This window comes from Schistocerca gregaria, chromosome 11 (assembly GCF_023897955.1).
Source record: "Schistocerca gregaria isolate iqSchGreg1 chromosome 11, iqSchGreg1.2, whole genome shotgun sequence".
Classification (NCBI taxonomy): Eukaryota; Metazoa; Arthropoda; class Insecta; order Orthoptera; family Acrididae; genus Schistocerca; species Schistocerca gregaria.
This window is the reverse complement of record NC_064930.1, coordinates 106,751,440-106,777,247: the sequence shown is the minus strand read 5'-3', so window position 1 is coordinate 106,777,247 and position 25,808 is coordinate 106,751,440. Positions and strand designations below refer to the sequence as shown.

At 42.8% G+C, this 25,808-nt stretch overlaps 2 protein-coding genes across 2 annotated transcripts in view; both read right to left on the bottom strand.

The window, feature by feature from the left end:
• Positions 1 to 25,808, bottom strand: part of LOC126295359 (tRNA-dihydrouridine(47) synthase [NAD(P)(+)]-like) — a 174,598-nt gene that overhangs the window by 133,495 nt on the left and 15,295 nt on the right. The gene's annotated exons all lie outside the window — the stretch shown is intronic.
• Positions 5,623 to 19,524, bottom strand: LOC126295366 (uncharacterized). The gene is made up of 2 exons (XM_049987847.1): positions 18,968 to 19,524; positions 5,623 to 6,890 (listed from the first exon to the last, which is right to left on the bottom strand). The coding sequence occupies exons 1-2, from the start codon at positions 19,385 to 19,387 to the stop codon at positions 6,507 to 6,509; spliced, it is 804 nt and encodes a 267-aa protein (XP_049843804.1). The 5' UTR covers positions 19,388 to 19,524; the 3' UTR covers positions 5,623 to 6,506.

Genomic DNA, 25,808 nt, shown 5'->3' with positions numbered 1-25,808 from the left:
TTCCTTTGTTGTTCCACTTGAAAACAGAGCATGGGAGAAACGACTGTTTATCTACCTGCGTATAACCCTAATTTCTCTTATCTTTGTCCTCCGTACTCGAAGTGTATGCTGGTAGCAGTAGAATTGTTCTACAGTTGGCTTCAAATGTGTTGAATTCTTTAATTTAGCACAGTGAAATAATGTGGAAAAATTGTTGAGGGACAAATTAATTTACATTTTATTAACACTTAACACATTTTACATACAGGCTACACACAATTAATAACCATACAATACCATTTCACAGACATCTAATGCACTCAGCACAATGTATCCTATGCACAACTGTACACACTGGAAAAATATTTGGTTCACGTATCTCCAATAAAATGCAGGTTCTATAAATTTTCTCAATAGTGTTTCTTGAAAAGAAAATCACCTTTCCTCCAGTGCTTCCCAACTGAGTTCCTGAAGCATCTCCATAGTGCCTGCAAGTTGACACACCTTCCTGGTAAGAAATCTAGCACCCGACCTGTGAATTCACCCAACATGGTAGGGATCCCAAACACTACAGCAATGCTTGAGAAAGAGTAGCACTAGTACTCTATATGCAGTCTCCTTTACAGGTGAACCAGAAGTTCCCTAAATTGTCCCAATCAACTCGTAGCTGATCATTTTCTTTCCTCACTACTGCCCTTACACACTTATTGCATTTCATATCGTTCTGCGATGTTATGCCCAGATATTTTAAAGGTTTAATCAATGTAGCCGTAGCTCACCTCTAATGCTGTGCTCTAACATTACAGAAATGTTTCTCCTACTCCTCCACATTAACTTACATTTTTCTAAATTTAGCGCCAACTGCTGTTCGTCACACCAACTAGAAATTTTGTCTAAGTTTTCCTGCAGTCACTCAACGACAATACCTTCCAGTAGACCACAGCAAACAGCTGCAGATTGCTGCCCATCCTGCCTGCCAGATCATTTATCATCAGAAATTAAGAACAATCCTATCACACATCACTGGGGCAATCAGGACGGTACCTGTCTCGCGTGAACACTTGTCTTTGAGGACAACGTTCTCAGATCTATTACTTAAGAAGTCTAAGCCACTCGCCTATCTGGGAACCTATTCCATATGTCCATACCTTTGTTAACAGTCTGCAGTGGAGCACCACATCAAATGCTTTGCGAATATCTGGGAATATGGAATCTGTCTGTTACCCTTCATCCATGGTTTGCAGGATATTAAGTGAGAAAAGTGAACACTGAGTTTTGCACAAGCAATGCTTTCTAAAACTGTGCTGATGTGTGAACAGAGCTCTGCCATCTCAAAGAACTTTATGATATGTTGGTTGTGTCAGTCAGTACCAACAGACCCATAGACTAAGATCAATTAGGGTACTTGTTGTCCACTGCATAGTTTGCTGTGACTTTTGGCACCATGCTGTGTGGATAATTACGGTTAATAGCAAGGTGTGTGGTTTGAGAATGGGCATGTCAGCCTGAAACTGGTAACCACTACAGCTGAATAAACTGAGATGGACAAAATAAAAAATTATCCAATTTCCTCAGGACCAAACAGTTGCAGACCTACAATTCTGTGGCAGCATGCCTCAAAAAGCAAATGTCTCAGATATATTGCATTTCAGGTGAGATACTGGGCTTGAACATTATGAAATTCCTTGAAGAAAATGATATATTCACATAGTCAGCACAAGTTTAGAAAATATCATTCTTGTGAAATACAACTGCATCTTTATTCACATGAAGTAATTGGTGCTATCAACAGGGCATCTTACACTGATTCCATATTTCTACATTTCCAGAAGACTTTTGACATCCTTCCTCAGAAGTGGCTTCTAATCAAATTTCATTCCTATCCAGCATTGTCTCAGTTGCGAGACTGGATTCGTGATTTCTTGTCAGAAAGGTCACAGTTCATAGTAACTAACAGGAGGTCATCAAGTAAAAGAGAACTGAAATCTTGCGTTCCCCAAGGAAGTGTTACATGCCCCTGTTCTCCATAATCATATAAATAAAGTTGCAGAAAATGATATACAAAGATGATGGGACTTACCAAACAAAAGTGCTGGCAGGTCGATAGACACACAAACAAACACAAACATACAAACAAAATTCTAGCTTTCGCAACCAACGGTTGCTTCTTCAGGAAAGAGGGAAGGAGAGGGAAAGACGAAAGGATGTGGGTTTTAAGGGAGAGGGTGAGTCATTCCAATCCCGGGAGTGGAAAGACTTCCCTTAGGGGGAAAAAAGGACAGGTGTACACTCACACACATATCCATCTGCACATAAACAGACAAGCAGACATTTGTAAAGGCAAAGAGTTCGGGCAGAGATGTCAGTCGAGGCGGAAGTACAAAGGCAAAGAAGTTGTTGAAAGACAGGTGAGGTATGAGCGGCAGCAACTTGAAATTAGTGGAGGTTGAGGCCTGGCGGATATCGAGAAGAGAGGATATACTGAAGGGCAAGTTCCCATCTCCGGAGTTCTGACAGGTTGGTGTTAGTGGGAAGTATCCAGATAACTCGGACGGTGTAACACTGTGCCAAGATGTGCTGGCCGTGCACCAAGGCATGTTTAGCCACAGGGTGATCCTCATTACCAACAAACACTGTCTGCCTGTGTCCATTCATGCGAATGGACAGTTTGTTGCTGGTCATTCCCACATGTGGCTCGAGAACAGACAACCTGTGTGTTTCCTGCATTCTGCAGTTCAGTTTCTTTATCCTCTCTTTCTATTTTTTCCCATTTGAAATTGGTAGGAATTCAAGCATTAATAATCTAAGTATATGAATAAAGGATAGTAACATGGCATCCAAATAAATCCTGATAACTTTGCTTTGTCGCGTTTACTCACCTTATCAAATCTCCTCACTTCCCTTCAAACAGCCAGGTGGATGGTACTTCATAATATAACATATTAATGTTCGAAACAAATATATTTGTGACACCGAGAACGTCTATTGAATGCAAGCTTCTTGCAACTACATTGTCATTTCCAAAGATTCAGCACCAAACAGACTTAGTATACATCTAAAATGTCCTCCATTCAGAAATTAATTTTGATGTGTACCACACCCATGGCACTGTAAGCAGCCACATGGTTCACTGTCAGTGGTCCTGAGTGATAAATTCTCAGCAGTCTTATTCAGATTTGTTTTCATATAAGGCTTACAATTTTAATTTTGGACTAATTCAAGTTGTTCGGGAAATTAATTTGCCTACCAGATTATTGTTATTTACTTGATTTGTTGAACTTGCTACTCGCACCAGTTTCAATACATAACACTTAAGTGCCAGGCAGAGTATTCACGAACTACCTTCACACTGTTTCTCTATTGTTCCACTTTTGAACATTGCGCAAGAAAAACAAACACTTAAATCTTTCTGTGAGACCTCAGATTTCTCTTATTTTATTACAGCAATCATGCCCCCCCATCCCCTCCCCCCGTTCACTGTGCAGAGGAGGAAATTGGTGACTGAAATTTCCTGAAAAAATGTCCCCACAACAGAGAACACCTGTATTTTAATGACTGCCTCCCCAAGTTGCATATCATGTGTGTGACACACTCTCCCCTATTTTGAAATAATACAAAATGAGCTGCCCATATTTCAACTCTTTCAATGTCCGCCGTCAATCTTTTTCTAGTCCCATACCACGCATGAATACTCCAGAAGAGGATGGGCAGACATAGTGGAGGAAGTCTCTTAAGTAGATCTGTGGCATATGTAGGTTTCATGCCAATAAAACAGTCTTTGGTTTGCCTACTATACACTATTTTCTTTGTGGTTTAAGTTGTTTATAATTACACACACACGATCCTAATGAAACATACACTTTTCATTTACAGCACTGTTGAAAGACTACTGGATACTTCCATACAAAGCGTGATCTATGTCACATATACTGTTACCATAATCACAGAGATCGGCTTCCATTGGATAAGCTTTGCACAACACTAAGTGAAGCTGAATTTGAGAAGGCTGCAATCCACCACTGGGACTGGGTCACCACAGCTATAACAACTACCTAACCCAAGGTTGTGTCACAGTGCAATGGTTAGTGTACTAACTTGAGGTGTAGAAGTTCACAGGTTTGAATCTCTTCAAATATAGTGGCTTTTTTTATTTTTAAATCTAATCAAAAGAGTTTGATTAACATTTTTATTCAATTAATTGGTTCAATTTTTTTTTAATTTTTTACTGTCTGCTGCATCATTTTCATCATCGTAATGCTTTATTTTTCTTCCAAATACTACTTTTTTGTTTGGAATCTGCCTGTATCACCCATAATCTGCAACTGAGTAACAAGTGTGAGGATAGTTTCAGGTAACCAATGGTAGCGAGAAATTACAGTTTGCTTTTAGTATTGAAACTGAATGTTTTCTGTCTCGGGTTTGCTCACTGAGGTGAGCTTCAATAACTGTCAACAAAGCAATAATGATTTTAATTCTGCCACAGATTGCTGACTGCCATTTTCGCAGATTCATTTCACATCACAAGGTTGTGGTTATCTTAGGACACGAGTTCAATTTCGGGGCTAAAAAATGTGTCAACTGCCACAGTTTTGTCATTGCTCACTTAAAATCAACTGTTGACATAACATCTTTCATTTCTAACATATATCGCAGTGACCATTTCCAACATGATCAGAGTTTAATATTAAGAGCATCTGTGGAGTGACCCAAGTGACCTGCCTTGTTCATATGTCACCTATAACCAGCTGGCAGTTGAATATGGCAACCCTGTAGTAGCATGTAACAGACATCAACTATCAAGTAATTTTGATCGGAATGTAGTTTAAGCAATTTGTGTGTGTGTGTGTGTGTGTGTGTGTGTGTGTGTGTGTGTGTGTGTGTGTAGTGGGGATGGGGGTGAGGGGGGGTGGCGGGAGGTTAGAATTAACTGCATTACGTATCAAGAGAGAAACGATGGAACAATGGCACACCACAATATTCTGGCCAAGAAACCAGAAATGCTTAACAAGTAATGACTGAATCTCGCAAAAAATTTCAGATGGTGCCAGTACTCGATAAAGGTGTATTTGGACGGGTCGCAGAAATTACATATCGCCGACAGTATTGCCCAGTCACACAAATTACAGCCTCATGTTTGACTATGTTGCCAGCCACTGTTACTCAGTAATGTTTGCAGCAATACATTTCCGTGCCGCAGCACTGCCACAAAATAGACGAAAGCGAGCTGCAGTAATGGGAGTGACTGCAGATCTCATACCTCTGCATTCCACATGAAATGACAAATCAAGCTGTGTGGACCTGCTCTTCTTTAAGCAAGTGAACTGATTCTGAAACTAAATCGGGGAGTGGTACAATTCTTTTAGACAATTTCAGTACATTGTTGAAACACCAGTTTGAAAACACAGAGAAAGCAAGTAGTGGAAAAATTGGGAAGGTCACCACTAATATGAGAGATTGTATACTGTTTACAACAAGAAAGGAGATTGCCCTTTGGTTTTTTGTTACCGGTGATACACAAAAATACATGACATACCTTTTCAAAGTGAACTTCTCATCTATGTGCCTCTGAATAGCAAGATTTTCAACATACTGGTAGAAGGACTCAAGGAATTCATTAAGGTAAATTTGACACAAAATAAAATGTTTATTTTAATGTTTTATTGTTATTTACAACTATAGAGAGAGAACAAAGAATTTACACAAAAAATTAATAAAAATAAATTAATTAAAAAATGGACAGTTGGCAAGTCGCTCACTACAAGCTCGACGACAACGAGATGAATCTTACAAAAAGTTTAAACATCTAGCAACAGACTTGTAATATAATTATAACTTGCTGCTGCAGTTCTTACAACAGCAAATATGTCTACACCTGTCCTCCTTCTGTACATACATGAATAAATGATTTAATTAATAATTTTTTGGGGAGGTTGTAATGGGACCAAAAGCTTTGGTGATAATTTCTTTTTTCCCTGTAAAAATCAAAGCCAAAAGATTTCCAGGAGAAGAAAATGACAGGCAGCCAAATTGAAAGTGCCATCTGAGGCAGACAGCAAGGTAAACCGGTAAGCAACAGGAGGAGGGATAATAAATGTCAAAAGGTAAGGAAACCCAATGAGGCAGGAGTGGTGCACTGACCCCTCTCAGGTTCAGTAGTGCAGTTGGAAGTCAACTTCAATACCCGTCAAGTAGTCTAAAATAAAATGTCAAAACAAATCTGCTGTTCACACGCTGTCAAGCAGAGCAGAGGCAGCGTGTTGTCAATCTTCAATGTTCCCCACAATACAGTGAAGTTGGGCACCCTTAATAGGATACACCACTGACAGAAAGATGCCACGAGAACGGGGTGGATCCTCTCGCCAGAGGAGGTGACCGAGCCGACTGAGTACGGCCGACGCACAGTCGGCAAAGGATGAAAGATTCCTTTCGAGAAAGGAGAAGGGAAGATCTTTGATCTGTCGTCGACTCCTTCGCGGTACGCCGTTCGTAACTGCACAGTCTTTCCAAACGCCGTACTGAGGCGACGGTTAATTCGAGCCGTCACTGAAAACAACTTCGGGCGAAGGTGGACAGAAAGTCGTCGCAGACTGACCACTTCCACTTCGAAGCATCTTCATATCCGCTTTGTACAGTACTTCACTAATTTTGAATTCGACTTCAGATCTAATCAATTCACTGTAACGCAACAACTTATTGGCCACGTGTTCACCGAAGGCCGCAGACGGGTTGGTGTGTTTCCGCGAGGCGTGATGAACAATGTGGACGGCTTTATCGACAGCCTCCTGCAGCTTGTCCCTGTGTGGTCCTTTCTTCTGCACAGCGTAGCTTTGCCTCAGAGGTACCTCTCGTACTTCTGGTTGACCCATGTCACTTTCTTCATCCATCAACATAAACTCCATCTTGAACTGGGTCTGTAAACAAGAGTGAATTCATTAGTAAATACCCAGTACCCAAAATTGTATCTACTAACAGTTTAGGACTATCAGAGGTATGCAATTTACTAGTGGATATTATATTTCTGAACGGTTCTTATTTATTTATTTCATGTGACAAAGATTATGGCCTTGGCATCCTCTCTAACTTCTAACCAGACATCCTTAGTGAGTCAACTTTATAATTTGTTTGTTGTTGTTGTCTTCTTGAGTCCTGAGAATGGTTTGATGCAGCTCTCCATGCTACTCAATCCTGTGCAAGCTTCTTCATCTCCCAGTACCTACTGCAACCTACATCCTTCTGAATCTGCTCAGTGTATTCATCTCTCGGTCTCCCTCTACGACTTTTACCCTCCACACTGCCTCCAATACTAAATTGGTCATCCCTTGATGCCTCAGAACATGTCCTACCAACCGATCACTTCTTCTAATCAAGTTGTGCCACAAACTCCTGTTCTCCCCAGTTATATGCAATACCTCCTCATTAGTAATGTGGTCTACCCATCTAATCTTCAGCATTCTTCTGTAGCACCACATTTCTTCTATTCTCTTCTTGTCTACGCTGTCTATCATACATGTTTCACTTCCATATATGGCTACACTCCATACACGTACTTTCAGAAACAACTTCCTGACACATAAATCTATACTCGATGTTAACAAATTTCTCTTGTTTAGAAATGCTTTCCTTGCCGTTGCCAGTCTACATTTTATATCCTCTCTACTTCGACCATCATCAGTTATTTTGCTCCCTAAATAACAAAACTCTTTTACTACTTTAAGCGTCTCATTTCCTAATCTAATTCTCTCTGCATCTTCGCCTCATTTAATTTGAATACATTCCATTATCCTCGTTTTGCTTTTGTTGATATTCATCTTATATCCTCCTTTCGAGACAATGTCCATTCTGTTCAGCTGCTCTTGCAGGTCCTTTGCTGTCTCTGACAGAATTACAATGTCATTTGTTTAGTACGTTTATCAAACAAACTATCTTATCAAAATTATCTGGATACCTATTAGAGGACATTAATATAGCAAGTGTCCCCGTTTCACCTTTAGCCAGTTTGAACTCTTTCAATGAGGCACCCGAGTGTCTGTGGAGGAATGGCAGCCCCTTCTTCCTCATAAAATAAAACCAGAGAAGGAAATAATGTCAGATGCTGGAGGTTCGAACAAAGTTGACATTCTAACTCAGCCCATAGGCGTTCAACTGTGTGCAAGGCTGGAACTATTGGAAGGTCAGTCCATTTCAGGAATTTTAATCTCCACAAATCATGGCCTAACACATGTTGATTTATGGCAGACAGCTTTCTCTTGCTGCCAGAACCATCACCTCCAAACTGTTCCTTTGCCATATGCAGGACACAATGAAAGTTGTTCATACTCTTCTGCATCTAGCATTTTTAAGCACAGTAATGGGACCACACAATAAGCTTGAGAAACACCCTCATACTGTAAACCTCGTTCTCCCGTACTTCACCAGTAGCACTACACACCACGGCAGCGAACATTCTCCAAGCACGATCGCCACACCAAAAATCTTCCGCTGGACTGCCACAAGGTATAGTCTGAACAGTCACTTCGAATCGTTCCTTTCCAAACACCTACTGTCTGATAGCATTCCTCTGTACACTAACTCAATTGTCACTTGGCAGTGACTACACAAAATGTATTGCTCAGTGAGGAGCTGCTTGAGCATTGTATCCAATTCTTTTTATCTCCCTTCGCACAGTCACTGTGCTAGCTCAATTGTTGGTACAACTTGGAACTCTACACCTACATCTATACTCTGGGAACCACTGAGATGTATGGCAGAGGGTACCAGTTAGTAGGGTTTCTTCCTGTTCTATTCACCTATGGAGTGCAGGAAGAATGATCATTTGAATGCCTCTGTGTATGCAGTAATTATTCTAATCTTATCCTCATGATCCCTATGTGAGCAGTATGTAGCAGGTTGCAGTATATTCCAAGAGTCATCATTTAAATCTGGTTCCTGGAATATACTGCAAGGCGTTCGATACAGTTCCCCACAGCCGTTTAATGAACAAAGTAAGACCATACGGACTATCAGACCAGTTGCGTAATTGGATTGAAGAGTTCCTAGATAACAGAACGCAGCATGTCATTCTCAACGGAGAGAAGTCTTCTGAAGTAAGAGTGATCTCAGGTGTGCCGCAGGGGAGTGTCGTAGGAATGTTGCTATTCACAATGTATATAAATGACCTTGTGGATAACATCTGAAGCTCACTGAGGCTTTTTGAGGATGATGCTGTGGTATATCGAGTGGTTGTAACAATGGAAAATTGTACTGAAATGCAGGAGGATCTGCAACTAATTGACGCATGGTGCAGGAAATGGCAATTGAATCTCAATTTAGACAAGTGTAATGTGTTGCGAAATCACAGAAAGATAGATCGCATATCATTTAGCTACACTGTAGCAGGTCAGCAACCTGAAGCAGTTAATTCCATAAATTATCTGGGAGTACGCATTAGGAGTGATTTAAAATGGAATAATCATATAAAGTTAATCGTTGGTAAAGCAGATGCCAGACTGAGATTCATTGGAAGAATCCTAAGAAAATGCAATCCGAAAACAAAGGAAGTAGATTACACTACACTTGTTCGCCCACTGCTAGAATACTGCTCACCTGGTGTGCGATCCGTACCAAATAGGGTTCACAGAAGAGAGAGAGAGAAGATCCGACAGAGAGCAGCGCGCTTCATCACAGGATCATTTAGTAATTGCGAAAGCGTTACGGAGATGATAAACTCCAGTGGAAGACACTGCAAGAGAGATGCTCAGTAGCTCGGAACGGGCTTTTGTTGAAGTTTCCCCGACGAGTCAAGCAGTATATTGCTCCCTCCTACGTATATCTCGCGAAGAGACCATGAGGATAAAATCGGAGAGATTAGAGCCCACACAGAGGCATACAGACAATCTTTCTTTCCACGAAAAATACGAGACTGGAATAGAAGAGAGAACCGATAGAGGTACTCAAGGTAAAGGGTACCTTGAGTACCTCTATCGGTAGGCTCAAATTGTCTGGAGTTTGATAATTGTTTGTGCTGTTATTAACTACATCACTATAGGAAAGACGTGGCTGCACTGAAGACTGCACTAACTTTTGGTTACCCCAATCTGAGGTAAATATTTTTTACTTTTTTTATTTTGTGCTGCATGCTGTAATGAAGAGAGATGTAGAGCATGCTGCAATATTAGGTACCTGTCCATAATTAGATGCCGTAACAACTGCTACAGAAACTATTTGCACACCTCATTTCTAAGTGCTACAACTTACCAAATAATGGAAAATGATTGCCAAAGACCTTCCAGATAGCTGGAAGTTACCTAACCACATTGGTTGCATTCACTGCAAACACAAAGGCAATGAGTGCCTGGTAAATAATGAAAATAAATAATTCAATTATTAACAGTTTTCCAGTATATCCTATTTGTAGTTGCAAAAGCAAATTACCCATCCACTTACATGCTTGTCTGATATCAAAGAAGATCTCAGAGCTTTCAAATGCACAAGCCCTACAGGACCAAACATTAAAACTACTTGAAATTGTTTCTCTTTCTGATGTTTGTATTGCTTTGTTTTAGCACACATAAACATGCAGGTTATACACACCCATGTCAGAACTGTAGAATATGGAAGGGGGGAGGGGGGAGTTAAAAGCGACTACACGTTAAGCCCAATCGATGGAAGGAAAAAAGTAAAAAACAGGTACTTGAAAAAAGGTCCATAAAATACACCACAGAGAAACCTCGGTCCTAAACTAAAGATTAAGTGCCCTTCGCCATATTACTATGTTGGATAAAAAGTAAAAAGCAGTCAACAGCCCACACGTTATTTGCTAAAGTGGACAGTAACTCAGATGGTAAACGTAAATTGGAACGCTAGTGGTTAAAAAACAGGCACTCTGTCAGGAAATGACGAACTGTCAAAGGTTGAGGGCAATGAGCACAAAGTGGTGGGGGAGCACCACTTAACAAATGGGAAGGGCTACAAAGACAGAGCCCAATAAGCAACCTTCCTAAAATTATCTCCTCACAGCGAGAGGACTGAGAGGTCATCCAAGCCACTGGGACATGTTTAATTTCCCAGAGCTTGTTCCCACGAAGAAAGGACCTGTGATCATGTCACAGTAACATCACCTGCTGACAGAAGGCAACACTGAGATCATCAGAGGGAATGGAGGCACTAGTGGGTCGAGGTAGTAGGACTGCAACCTTGGCAGCACCGTCAGCAGCCTCGTTTCCCGTCAGACTGATCTGACCAGGAACCCACGTAAACACCACAGAGGCTCCACCAAGATTGAGCAAGTGACAGCTTTCCTGGCCTCGTTGTACTAAGGGATGGACAGTGTGCAGCACACAGAGGCTTTGAAGAGTGCTAAGAGAGTCTGAGCAGATGACACAATTGGAAATCCCTGTGTAGCCTGATACAGGGCAAAGAGATCTGCCGTAAATACTGAGCAGTGTTCCGGAAGCAGATACTGAAAAAAACATCAGTGCCAATGACGAACGCACACTCGACACTGATCAGTTCGAGAGCCATCAGCATACACAAAGGTTCTATTGTGAAATTCCGTGCGAAGGTCATGAAACATGATGATGATTGGTTTGTGGAGTGCTCAACTGCGCAGTCATCAGCACCTGTACAACGTCCCAATTTTTACACAGTCCAATTTCTTTTATGCAGTTCAATCTAGCCACCATCATATGATGATGATAACACAAACACCCAATCCCTGGGCAGAGAAAATCCCCAACCTGACCAGGAATCGAAACTGGGACCCCATCATCCAGAGGTAGTAACGCTAATGAAATATACAGCGATACAGCAAGCATGGCGTACTGCCTTTCGGAAGTGAATGAAGGCCAAGGTGAACATGGGCCACCACATGAACCCAAGGTGGTAAAGGGTTCACACCCACCGGGAAAATGGCAGGTAATGTGAAGTTAAGCTGTTGGGGCAAGAGCCGAAAGTGAACTGCAGGAGGTAACAGAGAAGAGGGACATACCCCCATACTGGCAATCAACGGAATCATCGTAGGAAGAGGAATAGGATGGGTGGTCAGATGAGGCAGACAAAGGCATACGTATCTGCTGAGGAGGAAGTCACAGCGGTAGTTTGTCAGCTTCTGCATACAGTCTCTCAACTGGGCTAGTGTAAAAGATGCTAGTGGCCAAACGGATGGCACGTTAGTGGACTGTATCGAGACGGCATAAGATGGACAGATGTGCAGATGCATAAACAAGACACCCACTGTCTAGTTTCCAATCAACAAGAGACTGGTACAAAGAGAGGAGGGTGGTCCAATCTGCTCCCCAGGAAGCTCTGCAGAGGAAACATAGGACACTGAGGGACCACGAACAGCGGGCAGCCAGGTAAGACACGTGGAAGGAACAAGAAAGTTTCCTATCGAGCAGGAGCCCCAGGAATTTCGTAGTTTCAATAAACAGAAGAGCAACAGGCCTAAGATGTAAAGATCGTGGAAGAAACCAACTGCACCAGCAGAAATTCATACAAACAGTTTTGTCAGTGGAGAAACAAAAACCACTATCGATGCTCCACAAGTAAAGACGATCGAGCTATCGCTGAAGATGCCACTCAATGACACAAGTCCGTGGAGAACTGTGATAGATGGCAAAATCATCAACGAAAAGGAAGCGGAGATCCCGACAGGAGACAGGCCATTATAGTGTTAATGGTGATAGCAAAGAGGACGACTCTCGGGACAGAACTGTGAGACACACCGTTTCCTGGATAAAAATGTTCAACAAGGCAGGACCCACTATTACCTTGAAAAATCTGTCTTCTAAGAATTTCTGAAGGAACTGGGACATACGGTCACCGAAGCCCCACATGTAGAGTGTACGGAGGATACCTGTCCTCCAGCAGGTATCACAGGCTGTCTCCAAACCATAAAACAAAGCCAGTCTGGTGTTTCCACAGAAAACCATTCACGACAAGGTGGCAAGACAGTCAACCCCAGAATAGCACGCTCAAAATCCGAAGTGTGCAGCGATCAGTAAATAGCGAAACTTTGAACAACCACACCAGGCGGGCATGAATCGTACGATCCGTCACCTTCCAAACATAGCTGGTGAGAAAAATGGAAAGATAACTAGAAGGAAGGTGTTTCTCCTTACCAGGCTTAGGTATGGGTATGACAGCAGTTTCACGCTAGCATCCAGGAAATGTGCCCTCTGCCCAGATGCGACTGTACTTGCGAAGCAGAGAGTGGTTGCTCGCAAGAGAGGTTCTGCAACACCTGAATGTTAACATCGTCTAGCCTTGGGCCAGAGGATTGGGATTAATTGAGAGCACAATCTAGCTCCCTCATAGTAAACGAGGCATTGTAGCACGATTCTGAGAAGAGAAGGATATCACCCGAGCCTCTTCCAGTCATTTCCGATGGAGGAAGGCAGGGTAACAGTAGGAGCAGCTCAAAATCTCCACAAAATAGTAGTGGCCCACAGTGTGGGAGATAGCAATACGGACCACTATGACACCGTTTGCTACTGTGAGGCCGCAAGTTGAGGACTGGACCTCGGTCTCAGAACTGTCAGAGGTTGGCCCACAAAATGGAAGACGGAGTGGAACTGTTAAAAGAACTAGTACATGAAATTCAGCTACCTTTTTTGCTATCCCGAAGAACACGACGACGTTATGCACACAACTGTTTATAACAAATGCAGTTTGCCATCGCAGGATGACGGTTAAAAATGTGGAGAGCATGTCTCCGCAAGCAAATTGCATCGCTGCACACCTCAGTCAACCGAGGGACCGGTACAGGGCATGCTAAATAGGAAATGCGAGGAATAGAATGTTCTGCAGCAGTACGGATAACATTTGTAAGATATCCTACCTGGACATCACAACTGGGGAAATGTGGTTCATCATAGATTGCCAGGAAGGAGTAAATCCTCCAGTCGGCCTTAGAAAGCTGCCATTTGAGTGCGCATAGAGGTGGGGTAGGAGTCAGCAAACAGATAACACACGGGAAATGGTCGCTCATGTATATGTCAGAGAGAACGGACTGACACTGAATGACGGAGGGATGTGAACGGTACAAAGGGAAAAGGTCAAGTGAGGAATGGAAAGGCAAACTGCAACAGCTTGAAGCTGAGTAGTCAGAAAGACGGGGTGACTATGATCGTAATCCTGGATGAGCAGCACGAATCCCCGACGAGGTCGAATGCCGTCCTCAGGGCGGAAGGTCACGACACTGGACGATTTTACAACCGTGGTGCCGAATTTGAGGTGGTATGTCTATGTGGCCGTGTCCTTCATGAAGCAGCATGTCTGAATTGTGAGCGAGCATGTAAGGCACTTTTTCCTTAGCCCGGTTTTCCTGGATGGCCCACTCATTGAGATACACAGGACAATCTTGGGAGAAGCCAGCATGGTTGCCACTATAGTTGATATAGCGGGGGAGGAGGTGGACAATCGCCCTCGTGAGCACCCCTACTGCAAGTTACACATTTAGCCAGGAGTTGACAAGACACTCTAGTGTGGTTGTAACGGTGACATTGGTAGCAGCACATCAGGTTCACAATGACTGACTGTGAGTACTTCATAATCCATTTTGATCTTTGACAGAAGAACCACTCTGTCAAAAGAGAGAAAAAGAGCACTTGTGGGCATTAAGGAGGCACCTACCTTTTTCGCCAACCAATGGATTGTAATGACACCCTGACCAGAAAAGTACATTTGGATGTCTGCCTCAGTCAGAACATCAAACGGCCCAATTTAAATAACACCGCAGGAAGAATTTAGCGTTCAAAGGGCCTCGACACGAACAGGATACCTGTGGAGGAGCAAAGTTGCAAGTAGTAGTTGAGAATCAGTAGCAGTCTCCAAAAGCAAAGTGCCACTGTGTAAACGAGAGCAGGATTTGATAGAGCCAGCAACAGCATCAACAACTTTCTGAATAATAAATGGATTTACCATAGTAAAGGATTGACTGTCCCTTGTACGTGAAACCACGAGGAACCGTGGTCAAGCTGGTAGGGTCTTCGAATTGTTAGCCTCATTTCATTTGTATTTCGTAGACGTTGACTGAGAAGAAGATGACTGGCTCATTGCAAGAAAATCACCACGACTGCCAGCATCTCCGATGGCACGCTCCTTCTAACTGGCAGGCACGAGGGGGGCTACAGAAGGGGGCGCACCCGCCTTACACGATTGTTCACACCTCCCGAACACCTGAAAGAGCGATCAATCAGCAATTTGGGAAGGTAGCACCTCAGGCAATGGCAATCATTCCTCCTTGACCTGGCCTGTACCAGGGGGTATGTGCTAACCTACCTGTCAACCTCGTGCTGCAAATTACACATGACAATGTCACCTGTTATGCATCACACGCATGAGCTGGCCTTCAGGAGCACAAAGGGAGGAAGAAGAAAAGAGGATCCTGAAATGCAGAACCAGAGAACGGATAGGAGAAGGGAAACTAAGAAAGAAAAAGGAACAAAAAACAGTGGAGAGGCTGTTCTGATACTGACTACTGAAAATGTGGAACACATTTTCAAAAACATGCCAGACATGTTCTTCAAAGGAGGGGAAAAAAGAACAGCGAGAGGATGACATGCAGCATGGAAGGGAAAAGATGCTGCAAAGGCTGGGGCCCCGTGGTATCAAAGCACAAACCCGCCAAAGAATGGCGAGCCCCCTGGGAGGTCCTCTTCCTGATGAAGAAATGTCAATGCCATAATGGTGCCAAAACGAATTTCTTGCTAATAACGCATTAACAGTTACAGAAAATCATATGAATCCATTCTCAATTGATTTAAAAGTCCATTACCAAGATACAAATATCTGGAGCATGAATGGTAATGACAAACAATTTTGGATTAGGTGCCTTTTCTTTAATCTTCTGCAAAATCATCCAGGGTGTAAAAAAGAACAGCACTTAAAAATTTTACAGTGTTTACGGGAACTAAAAATGAACACTTTTTTATATGAAACTTGGAAATCTGCTCACTAGAGGTGTGTGAAAGTTTTTAGTTTGATTATCAGAGATGGTATTCAAACTGCCATGTGACAAAATTTGCTTTAGAGATGTTGCTCACCTATATATTTCTTTTAATGTGAGGGCTGAATCATTTAGTAGTTGAGACGCCAACAGACACTCATGAAGAACTGATTGCCCATTTGGCTGAACCTGAAGCCATTATTTGTGAAACGTGATTCTTGGGAGTGTGTTACACAATCTTTTAAGGTATACATGCTGCGCTGGGGGTGATTGGTACTGTTGAAAATGAACATACTCTCTATGCTGCAATTGCTGTGCAGACACTTGCATTGTTTCAAGACGACTGAATTCAACAGTTTTATACTGGGGTCATCTGATTTAATGGAACTTATTAAACTGCCACATTACATTACATGAAGTCAAGAGCATAGACATCCCTTAAGTATATGTATCCTGATAAAAATCCACTGATGAAATTCACAGTGGATAAAAATGCACCCAAATGATAAAATCGTTGGATCATCCATGCTTGTTGGCTGTGAACATTATTCTCACAAGCTTTCCACACAGCTCTCACAGTACTGAATGCTGTGCGGCGAGCTTGTGAGAATCATGTGTGCCACCAACAAGCAAAGACGATATAACGATTTTAACTGCGTGCATTTTACAAACAGGATTTTTATCAAGACGTGTAGACATGGGGAGCGCTGCCTTTAATACTTCGATTTCATATAATGTAACATGGCAGTTTTATCATCAGTTCCATATGTTCAGATGATGGCAGCATAAGATGTTGAAACCAGTCATCTCTGAACAGCGCAAGTGTCTGCACTGCAATCACAGCGTACAAAGTGTGTTGCTTTATTACACAATCATTAGCACACATGCCAATTTTGCATCAATGTAAATGGACAACATTTTCAAAAAACCATATCTAAAACAATATTCATCACTCAAATGACTGGACCTTAGCCATTCAAAAGAAGGAAAAAGAATAGGCTCCGGTAACAGCACAGGAGTGCTGTTCCTTGCAATCACAGAGGAGTATTGTTCCTTGCAATCACATACAAAATCTTTTCCAAGATCCTTGAATAACGGGTAACAAGACAGCTGGACAGTGTGTCAGGGATATACCAAACAGGTTTCAAAGGGTCAGTATCCTTTACTGAACAAACACAAAACCAAACCCTCAAGATCATCCCCCGATATGGTAAGAAAATAGCCAAACAATGGGTAACTACCCACACATGTTTCCAGAAGATATACAACTTCATGAGTAGAACCACTCTCTTTGGAATACTAAGAGGAGCTCAATGAAAAACTTAATAGGATGGTGCAGGCTGCCCTGTACAACACCAAATCTGAAGTAAAGTTTAGGGAATAACTCCTAGAGAGATTCCCAATCAATACAAAAGCACGAGACAAGGAGGCCGTATTTCGTGTCTATTATAAGTGAATCCTTGAAAAAATCCTTAGGGAATGGACCGGATCTTCGGTCGAGGAATAGGCCTACTCTGTACAATTCATCAGCTTTGAGCACTGATGTTACGTTAACTGCTGCTGTGACATCGCCTTCTGGTGAATATATTCAGTATTGTAGATGGGCGGTGAAGCCAATGAATGTGGAAGCAAAAAACTGGGATTGGTAACAAACATATCTGTAGCACTGCCCGAGGTCTACATTAGGCTGGAAGGCAACAGTTTGGTTGAGAGTTGGTGAAACCAACAAACGTGAAACTACAAACTACTGGTTTTGGTAATAGACTGATCTATAGCTTACCCCATTTGAAAAATAATCGCCACCAATATAGTCACCACGTCATTATTGCATCTGTCACACAATTTTGATGTCACTGGTCAAAGGCAACATCTCGTATCAAACATACCTCTTTAGCCCATATCTGTACCAGCAAACACCCAATTAAGGATATGGATCAAAGCAGACAACCAAAGGATGCTGTGCCTGGTTTTTGCTGATGATCTGACTTTACTAGCAAATGACATACAAGATACATCCCTGTAGCTCTGAGCACTGCATTTAATAACGGAGAAGACAGGTCTATTGATCAGCATCAGAAGGACTGAGTTCATTGCCAACATTGAAGGCACCCCGAGAGCAATGAGAGTCAGAGCTACCAAGCATATTGAAAGCCAAAACCATAAAGTACCTAGGAAAATGGATCTCACATGATCTCAGTGAAATAGTAGCTCTGAAACAGAGGAAAATCTAAATCTACAGGGCATATTATGCTCGCAGAGATCTTTCAATGAGTATAAGACTACAATACTGTAGACAGACCATCAGTTCCCTTTACAGCAGAGTGGCTATCCCTAGCCAAGTAGACCAAATAACGGTCTTCAAATTACAAGGAAGGAAATTTCTGTGCAAGATTGAGGGATCGAATAGCCTACTGCAGGGGAGACAATAGTGCAAACCTAACTGTTAAATCTACCAACACCATGCGAAGACTACTAGCTTTTTATAGTCACCTGTACAGAATGAACTTCCCCAAACGAATTAATACATGGGAATTTGTACACAATCTATGACCACTAGCATCAAAACCTTCAAGAGCTCCTACGCACGGAAACGTTGACATTCTAGTCATATCAAAAAAAGTGTTCCTTCTTACCTCATCTAAACATTCCAAACTCTTGTTTAAGCAATTTTTTTTCACACACTGTACATCTGAGTGCGAACAGTACTGCTAGAATTGCTTTGGTTTGTGCATATTTACAATATTTTGCGTCATGGATAACATGTAAGACAAATGCTATATTCACTGCCATGGCTGTTATTTTTATAATGGAATGTTGAAACAGGGAGAATATTACGGGGATACTGAAGAAACAAAAGCGCATATTTGCAATACCGACAACCAATATCTAAGAATGAAAGTGAAAGGGGCCACAGAAAAGTTAGAGATCAATGTATGAATGTTAGTGATCAAAATCGCTTAGGCTAGCTAAGTAAGTACCGAAGAGATAATGTATTGTCTACTGATTACAGGATAATATTGTAGCATACATTTACGCTAATATTACATAAAACTCTGTGCTTACCTCTGCAGTTGCGTTTTCACTATCAGCTCCTGCTTCAGGCACGTCTTGGGACAGTATAAAACTCATGGCATCGTACGCAAACCATGGGGATGTAGACCCGCCACTGCTTCCACTCTTCCTGTGCTTTTTCTCCTCGCATTTTGCGTACGTACGAAGACTACGAAATTTTTTGTAGGCTTCATCGGGTGTGATACCGTAGTCGTCGGCAACAGCTAGCCAACTGTCCTTTTTGAGATTGCGGTCTTTGTACACGCTACTTTCAACGTCCCAAAGCTCTGGTCGCAGATGTATCGCGTTTATGAAATTTAAGGTTTTTTCGTTTGTCCACTTTTCCATTCCTGTAAACAGTAAACAAGTCGACGACCTCTGCGTAGGGACTATGGAAGGGATGCCAACTGCCGAACTGTAGCGACACCGCATTATTTCACAGCTGAGATCACGTGACTCGGCAAAACAACGCAATGCCAGTGAGAAAGGCTATAAAATAATTTGTCAAACTTCGCGTGTAGACAAATTATCTGACACTGTAATGCTCTGCTTGACGTTTTGTCACAAAGCGTGTCCGAGAGAAATTTTCACTGAAGGCGATGTGACACACAAGTTTGACGGGCTACACTCAACTTTCTCAAACAAAAGACAGCTGCATGTAAGACCGCGCATAGATACCGGACCTTTGGCATGTTGAGGTTCAACCGCGCATTTCGAGCGAAAATCATTTCGCTCTATCAGATGTGCAAACTAAGCACGAAGGAACAGATGGGCAAGCATGGATGATCACAAACAATTATGGTAGTAGTAGAGGTATTGCAGCTTTCCCACACTATAACAGATGAATCAATAAAGGGGGGAAAAATATTCTAAGCACAGTAAGTACAATGCAGGGTACAAATTAAAAATCTTCGAAATATGCTTCAGGTGCTAGATAACAACAAATTTACGTACTTCTGCTTTCGCTTCACTATTCTCAAATTTCAGTTCCTGCTTTGTCCATCGGTGGCTGGCCACTTAACTTTGGCACCACTAACTTCCTATACATGTGGCTAAACTTACTTTGCGTTTTGTGAAAGGTATTTTGACAGTATTCTGCTACAGCAGTCACTGAATTGCTCTCTTAACAAGACGTTTCATTCAGCATATCTGCTTTCTTTTACACCTCTTTTGCGGTAGTGTGTGTTTTTGTACATATCTATCAAGTACATAGTTAATAATTCTTTTAAACTTGAGCCATAATTTCTCTAAATGTTATTGTCCTGAGCTAAAAGATTCATGTTTCTCACAGAGATCTGACACTATTGCTTCATGGTCACTGATACTCGTTTCAATGGGGACTTTCTCAAAGAAGTCACATCTATTTGCTGCCATTAGATCAAATATATTTCCACCATGAGTGGGGTTCCACACTAACTCTTCTAGGTAGATTTCAAAGAAGGTATTTAGTACTGTTTCACAGGTTGTCTTGTCATGTCCACCATTAACAAAACTACAATCACCAAACTGATTTTTGAATGATTAAAGTCTCTTCCAATGACTGCATTACGAATAGAGAACTAACATGCAAGTGAACTGAGGTTTTCTCTAAGGTCTTCAGTTACATTGGAGGCCTCTGATGTGCAGTGCATACCTGACCAATTTATGGGGACCCTTCAACTCTCAACATTATGGCACACGTCCAAGAAGTCACTGTCTAGCTTGACACAGAACCCTCAATGTCTCTGGTTCAAGCCTTCCATGCGACTGGAGAACCAGGGGGCCACAATCAGCTCTGGCAACAATACTGCGAATTGTGAGCTTTGCTGGAACTCCATGAGAAAGACTCCACACAACTTCTTGGTGGCTCAGGGTGTGTTGTATCAACTGATCCCTTCTTTTAGCCAAGTTGTGCCATACATTTTTCTTCCTCTCTGATTCAGAACACCCCATCCCCAATAGTTATCTGAGACACCCACCTAATCTTAAACATTCTTCTGTAGCACCACATTCCCAAAGTTTTTTTTTCTTTTTTTCCCATATTGTCTGAATGGCTTATCATCAATGTTTCATCTCCATGTAGACAAATACCTTCAGAAAATACTTCATTAAATTTATATTCAATGTTATCAGATTTATCGTTTTCAGAAACTCTTTTCCTGCTATTTACAATCTGCATTTTACTGCCATTGTCAAAAAACTTACAGGGCAGGTTTTTCTTAAAAACAGAAAATTGCACTTACCAAGTAATGATCCTAGCTCCTATAAAAGTAGTTCCATTGGCTATCTATACACAGTTGCCAATGTTTTTGGAGTCTTGGAAGCAAGCAGGGAAATTTTAAACTGATATGCTTGTAAGCTCATGTGTCACAGCCTACTGGATGTCTGCGAATTCTTGATGAAGCTTTCCTTTTAGTCGCCTTTCCACTCACGAAAACAAGAAAAAAAAATCACAAGGTTGAGAGGTTGGGCAAATATGGTAAAGGTGGTATGTCAATAACAAAGTGTCCGGCCACATATTTGGTAAGAGATAAAGCAGTATGGGGTCTTGCATTGTCATGCAGTAAAAACTAGTTCTGAGAATACGACAAATCAGGAAGGCGACGTTGAATTGTTTGCCGCAAACTTTTCAAGACTTCGGTGTAAAGAATTTGGTTCACTGTTTGACCTGGAGGAACATATCCATGATGACCAAATTCTTTACTATGAGAGAATGTGATCAAGACTGTCTTTGTTCTTGAAGATTGCTGTTTGATTCAGCACTTTGACACACTGTGTGAGGGTCGTACTGGTAACACTAACTTTCACCCCTCGCAATAATGTTTGACAAAAATGTGGGATCACATCTTGTTCTATCCAGTACTTCAGCAGAAATTCTTCACAGTTCCTCTTTCCGTTCATCTGTTAGTGTAGTTTTTCATTAAGTTCCTGTTTCACTAAACCTTCAAGTAAAATCTTATGACAAACAGCACAATTCAAATTAAGTTCTTCTTTATTGTATGCACAGTTATATGACGATCTTATTGGAATAACTGCATTACATGCTCCACGTTTGCATTGGTATGTGCTGTGGCTCTGGGATCGTCTTGCACTGAATCTCTGCCTTCACAAAACCTTTTGTGCCACTCACAAACAAGTCTTTTTGAAAGTGTCTCACCTACATATGCTTGCTTAATCATTGTCCACATTTCACTAGGTGCCCATTCTTTGCTCACAATCAGCATCCATTGTACCACCACAACTAATGTGTAAAGATCCCAAACCGTGAGTTGTTAAGCACAGCTCTGCCACTTACTGAGCTTGTGCAGAAACCTGACCAAGGTCATTTCAAGAACACACACATACCACGTAACATTTCTGCTGTGTGTGTGTGTGTGTGTGTGTGTGTGTGTGTGTGTGTGTGAGCGAGAGTGTATACCTGTCCCCCCCCCCCCCCCCCCCCAAGGTAAGTCTTTCCCCTCCCGGGTATGGAATGACTTCTTACCCTCTCCCCTAAAACCCACATCGTTTCGTCTTTCCCTCTCCTTCTCTCTTTCCTGATCTCTTGAATTTTGTGTGTTTGTTTGTGTGTCTATCGACATGCCAGCAGTTTCGTTTGGTAAGTCACATCATCTTTGTTTTTAGATATATTTTTCCCACCTGGAATGTTTCTCTCTGGTGTATATAAACCTGTCCTGGAGCTTTTCTAACAAAGGGAGAGTATCCTCTCTAGGACCATTGTCAGTTTTATTTTGCTGACTGAACAGCTAAACACATCTGCTATGTTTAGTCTCTCATTTATTAATCTAATTCCCTCAGCATCATCCGATTTAACTTGTCTACATTATTCACATCCTTTACTGTCTGTGATAAGAGTCTATTAAATGCCAAAGCAAAACTACAATGAAGGTCCTGAAAACGACTGTGTAGTAAATTCTGTACATTGTTGGCAACTTAAAGAATAGGAAATGCATCACACAAACATTTCCTTTCTATTTCTTGAGGGTATTTTTCTCTGTTGCTGCAACTACAAAAATGTGTGGTAAAAAAAAAAAAAAAAAAAAAAAAAAAAAAAAAAAAAAAAAAAATCACGCATTTTTGTAGTTGCGATGACAGAACAAAAATACCCTCGAGAATCATAAAGCAACTACGGACACTGTGGTCTCACTAATAAAGAATTTCCTTTCTAATTTCCGAATAACAACAAAAGCTACATTTCTTCACTCAATGGAGCCACGGGTCGCAAGTAATTTGAAGTTCGCAATACAGCCATTCTCCTTTGACCAGTGATGTTGCCTTTAGCACTAAACAGAAGCTGTGGCGACAAACAAATCTGTAGTAGCATTGCCTGAGGTCTAGGTTAGGTTGAAAAAAGTGGTGCAGCGAAGGGGTGAGTTGGGGGGAAGGGGGTCTGCTATCATGCCCCAGGTGCCACTTGCAGAGGGGTGCCAAATGGTCTCCATAACAAACAAGATTTTCCAGAAAATAAATTATTAGAGTAAATTATTATTATTATTATTATTATTATTATTATTATTATCACTATTATTACTACTAGAGTAAATTCTATATATTACATTACTATACTATACGTGACACTAAAAGGTATCAGATAGATTATATAATGGTAAGACAAAGATTTAGGAGCTGGTTGGGTGTGGGATTGAAGGGACCAGACTGCTAAGGTCATCGGTCCCTTGTTCCACGATAAAATCACACGAAATAAAAACTGTCAGTCATTAAAAACGGAGAACTGAGACAAGGGACGACACAATACAAGAAAGACAGACAAAGACCAGACAAACGGAACTAAAATCACACCGAGTGTGAAGGTGGTTGGCCGACCATAAAAATAAGGAAAAGCCAACCACCAAATGACATTAAAACCCACAGTTTAAAACCACAGGCCAAAGGCCCAAGTCAATACAGGAAATAAAAGGACAAACACTCAAATCATACGATAAAAACCCCCTGCCCATATAAAACTCAACACGGGGTCCGCCATAGCAACGTCATCACATAAAAGGGCAGGGAGGGTATCAGGCAGCGCAAACGTCTGCCTGAGTCCTGTTAAAAGCGGGCAGTCCACCAAAATGTGGACCACCGTCAGTGCTGCCCCGCAGCGACATAGCGGTGGGTCCTCCCGGCGCAACAAATGGCCATGCGTCAGCCACGTGTGGCCAATGTGCAGCCGGCAGAGGACGACAGAGTCCATCCGAGAGGCCCGCATGGAGGAGCGCCACACACCGGTCGTCTCCTTCACCGCCCAACGTTTGTTGGGCGTGGGCAGGGTGCGCCACTCGTCACACCAGGCACCAAGCACTTTCTGGTGCAAAAGCGACAGGAGATCACACTCCATAAGGCCGAGTTCCAGAGCCGGTGAACTCACTGCCTGTTTAGCCAGCGTGTCAACCCGCTCATTGCCCGGGATGCCGACATGACCTGGGGTCCAAACAAAGACCACGGAGCGGCCGCAACGGGCAAGAGCATGGAGCGACTCGTGGATGGCCATCACCAGACGGGAACGAGGAAAGAACTGGTCAAGAGCTCGTAAACCACTCAGGGAGTCACTACAGATGACAAAGGACTCACCTGAGCGGGAGCGGATATACTCTAGGGCGCGATAGATGGCAACCAACTCGGCAGTGTATATACTGTTCCCGGGTGCCAGCGACCGTTGCTCACAATGATCCTCTAGAGTAAGAGCGTAACCAGTGCGACCAGAGACCATCGAACCGTCGGTATAGGCCACGGCAGATCCGGGAAACTCGGCAAGGAGAGAAACAAAGCGGCGGCGGAGGGCCGGAGGAGGGACCGAGTCTTTTGGACCCTGTGCCAAATCCAGCCAAATGCATGGTCGGCGCACACACCAAGGGGGCAGACGGAGATTGGCCCGGAAAACAGGCGGGAGAGGAAAAAACTCAATCCCACACAGTAGAGCCCAGATGCGAACTGCGATCTTACACCCTGACCGGGGCCGCCTGTCTGGAAGATGGACGATCGAGTGCGGGAACAGGAGACGGTAGTTGGGATGCCCTGGCAAGCTACAAACGTGGGCAGCATAAGCGGCCAGAAGTCGGTAGCGCCGGATCCGCAATGGAGGAACACCAGCCTCCACAAGTAAGCTGTCAACAGGGCTTGTCCAAAATGCTCCTGTGGCGAGTCGGATCCCGCAGTGATGGATGGGATCCAGCAATTGCAATGCCGATGGCGATGCTGAACCATAAGCCACACACCCATAATCAAGGCGGGACTGGATCAGCGCTTGATACGGCCGGAGAAGGGTGGACCGATAGGCACCCCATCCGGTGTGGCTAAGGCAACGGAGAGCGTTTAAATGCCGCCAGCATGTTTGTTTAAGCTGCCTAATATGAGGCAGCCAAGTCAACCGGGCATCAAATACCAGTCCCAAGAACCGATGCGTCTCTACCACAGCAAGAGGTTCACCGTTAAGGTAAAGGCGTGGCTCAGGGTGAACCGTGCGACGCCGGCAGAAATGCATAACGCAGGTCTTAGCGGCCGAAAACTGGAAGCCGTGCGCTACAGCCCACGACTGCGCCTTGCGGATAGCACCCTGCAGCTGGCGCTCAGCAACTGCAATGCCAGCGGAGCTGTAGTAGAGGCAGAAGTCGTCTGCATACAACGAAGCTGCGACGGACGATCCCACCGCCTCAGCGAGCCCATTGATCAAAATTAAAAACAGGGAGACACTGAGGACAGACCCCTGTGGGACCCCGTTCTCCTGGACCCGGGAGGAACTATGGGACGCAGCAACTTGCACGCGGAAGGAACGAGACGACAGAAAATTCTGAATAAAAATCGGGAGCGGGCCCCTAAGACCCCACCCATGAAGTGTGGCCAGGATGTGATATCGCCAAGTCGTATCGTACGCCTT

Coding starts and splice junctions, on each gene's coding strand:
- LOC126295366 (XM_049987847.1), bottom strand. CDS start 19,387: ATGCGGTGTCGCTACAGTTCGGCAGTTGGCATCCCTTCCATAGTCCCT. Junction 6,891..18,967: donor GTGAAAACGCAACTGCAGAG/GTAAGCACAGAG, acceptor TCTTGTTTACAG/ACCCAGTTCAAGATGGAGTT.